Genomic DNA, 3,105 nt, shown 5'->3' with positions numbered 1-3,105 from the left:
GCTTTGTAACTGGTACTTGTTCGGTGTCTTTGGTTTCAAATTGTAAAAATGCAGTTGCTCTCAATTGTGGTGAATATTAAATAATTTTTACAGTGACAATACTACATCTATTTTTATTAAAATGTTTTGTGTAATACATTTTGTGAAATGCCAAAGGTGCATTAAGGGGTCTGGTAAGAATCAAAAGTATTATTTTAATAATTATACAATTATTATCAAAATTCTAAAAATTTTAAATTTTATTTGGAAAATGCAATAAGTTTACATCAAATCTTGCTAGGTACACTTTATGCCAATTTTGTTCAAGGTTTACCCTCCCATATAACATTTTTTCATTTTTTCCCTGTGTTTCTGTGAGTACTTATTTCAATATTTTAATTTGTTCATAAGTCCAGTGGAGTGCTTAACACACTTTTATATTATACTTTGTTTTTTTAGGTGAAAAGTCTACGTTGACAAGACGAACTGTGACTGCTTCAACTTGCAGTCAATACTATTGTGAGAGCAATTATACCATTATTATTTATGCATATATTTTGATTTTTTAATTTAATTAGCTCAAGCAGCTTCTGGAACTATCATTCTATCTCGTAATAATGTGTCTTCAGCCTCTTATTACTATGGAATAGTGAGGGTGTACTATAATGGTTGGGGGAACATTTGTGATGACAGCTATTATAATTCAGCTGAAGCTAATGTCATTTGTCATCAGTTGGGATACACTGGAGCTTCAAGCTACTCTAGAGCTGGACTGACTAGGTATATGTTCATAAAAGTGTGAGTGATATACTAGTAAATTTTTTGCACTGTAGTTATGGTACAGACTATCTTTCTATGAAATGGGATGATGTTAACTGTGCCAGTAGCAGCTATTTATCTATTGCTCAATGTACCTATTCTACTTACATTGGGTATGGCTGTTATAGTAACAGTTATGATGCTACTGTATACTGCTGTAAGATATTATTTTTGTTAAATTCTATTAATCAGTATTATTACAGATACTACTAGAATCTGGAACAGTAATCCATTCCCTGGTATGGTACGTCTTCAAAATGGAGATTACTCTAATGAAGGACGTGTTGAGGTTTACTGTAATGGACAGTGGGGGACAATATGCAGTGATGGGTTTGACTCTACTGATGCCAACACTCTCTGCAAGCAACTGGGATATGATTTATCCTCGTACTTTCATCTTTCATAGTATGCAATTCCAAATTTGTTGATTAATGATTATTGTATAAAACTATTATATAGTGATTCAAATGACAGTTTGCCTTTTTGGACTTCCAACATGTATAGTACTGGATATGATTTGTGTTTTAAGGAGCACAACAATTGTCCCAACACTTCAGTGACTAGTTGTTCCTACTCCAATAGTATATCAATCCAGTGCAGTAAGGCAGTAATTTTTATATTTACATGTATTATGTGAATTAATTTCTGCTACATGTAGCTGATAATAGATACAGTAGACTTGGTATTAACCAAGATACTTGTGCTAAAATTCCTGGTAAGTCTTCAAAATTACTGATTATAAGTGCTGTACAACAATTTTTTTTGGAAATATAAAATTGTTTTTGCCAGTGAGACAAAAATTTTTGTCAAATGGGCTAATGTTGCCAGGTCTGTCATACAAATCTCAATGAAATTTAATTAAAACAATCCATGATGCATGAATATTTTGTATTATAAGTGATTTAAAGTACTAAACTTATGAAATTTTTAATTTGCTTTGGGTTTCAATTAATGAAATTAAGCTGTAGTGACTAGTGATTAATTGCAACTAGTCATTGTTGTTTTAACTTGAGTAGAATTGTAGCTACATTGTACATGTAGCTTTTTTAACTACAAGTACTGTTTATTGCAATGTACTGTATAGCACAAAGTTTACAAGAGTTGTAAATTTTATCAAAACTCTATTTTGCAAATTTAATTTATGGTGAAGTTCTAGTGTTGTTCTAGTTCTTCTATACTAGAACTAAATAATTATTGTTCTGCTTAGTTCTAGTTCTAAAAACTAGAACTAGAACTAAAATACAATTCCATACTAGAACAACACTATGAAGTTCACTGTTTGGCATATAAAAATTGATTATTTTCTCTGATTTTTTAAAGAATCATAAAATTCAGGAAGTTTACTTTACTGCCCTTATAAATTTTTCCCTATACTGTAAAAATATTTTATATGCATGTAAGTCAAGTCTATTTCTTTTCTCCAAATATTAGTAACTTCACCTACAGTTTTGTTTGTTATCCAAAATTAATGTTTATTACTACACAAATCGTTCCGTACGTGTATGTATACAAATACTACAATACTGAATGTAAAGTAAGAATCAGACAAGCAACTTAACCATGCAAAACACTGCATCAAAAAATATGAATGTTTTATGAACATAAATTGGCATTAAATTTGAAGAGTTTGTTGAAATCAAATTTTATTATATTCTAGCAATTAATCAACAATATTCACATGTAGATGTAAGCCATATTTATGCATTTATTGTATTACTTTAGACTTGCTTCATGCTACAAATGGAACAATCATCCTTTCTCGTAATAACACATCATCAGCCTTTTATTACTATGGAACTGTTAGAGTCTATGATAATGGATGGGGCAATATATGTGATGACTCCTATTTTGATTCAGCTGAAGCTAATGTCATTTGTCATCAGTTGGGATACACTGGAGCTTCAAGCTACTCTAGAGCTGGACTAACTAAGTACATTGAAATAGTTGGTGTCATACTTAAATTGTTCTTTTTACTGTAGTTATGGTACAGACTATCTTCGAATGAAATGGGATGATGTCAACTGTGGTAACAGTGACTATCTTTCTATCTTTCAGTGTTCTCATTCTACTATCATAGACAGTGGTTGTGTCAATAGTAACAGTTACGATGCAACTGTATATTGCTGTAAGATATTTAGGTGTCTTCTACGTTGTGTTTTACTATGCAAACCTATAGATACCACTAGGATTTGGGATAGTAATCCATTCTCTGGTATGATACGTCTTCAAGATGGAGATTATTCTAATGAAGGACGTGTTGAGGTTTATTGTAATGGACAGTGGGGGACAATATGCAGTGATGGGGTG

The 3,105-nt window shown here is 31.3% G+C and overlaps 1 protein-coding gene across 1 annotated transcript in view; it reads left to right on the top strand.

The window, feature by feature from the left end:
- Positions 1-3,077, top strand: part of LOC105315313 (deleted in malignant brain tumors 1 protein-like) — a gene marked incomplete at both ends in the record, with an annotated part of 7,566 nt that extends 4,489 nt beyond the window's left edge. Inside the window, 9 exons of the mRNA XM_011409911.2 lie at positions 439-498; positions 558-759; positions 813-955; positions 1,002-1,203; positions 1,258-1,397; positions 1,457-1,513; positions 2,521-2,728; positions 2,778-2,923; positions 2,975-3,077. Coding sequence (XP_011408213.2) covers positions 439-498; positions 558-759; positions 813-955; positions 1,002-1,203; positions 1,258-1,397; positions 1,457-1,513; positions 2,521-2,728; positions 2,778-2,923; positions 2,975-3,077 — 1,261 coding nt within the window. The remainder of the gene's footprint in view (positions 1-438; positions 499-557; positions 760-812; positions 956-1,001; positions 1,204-1,257; positions 1,398-1,456; positions 1,514-2,520; positions 2,729-2,777; positions 2,924-2,974) is intronic.
- Positions 3,078-3,105: the final 28 nt, after the last annotated feature.

The sequence above is a fragment of the Amphimedon queenslandica genome, unplaced genomic scaffold (genome assembly GCF_000090795.2).
Source record: "Amphimedon queenslandica unplaced genomic scaffold, v1.1 AMPQUscaffold_11001, whole genome shotgun sequence".
In the NCBI taxonomy this organism is placed as follows: domain Eukaryota; kingdom Metazoa; phylum Porifera; class Demospongiae; order Haplosclerida; family Niphatidae; genus Amphimedon; species Amphimedon queenslandica.
The sequence above is the reverse complement of the archived record's forward strand: the minus strand, read 5'-3'. Positions and strand labels throughout refer to the sequence as shown.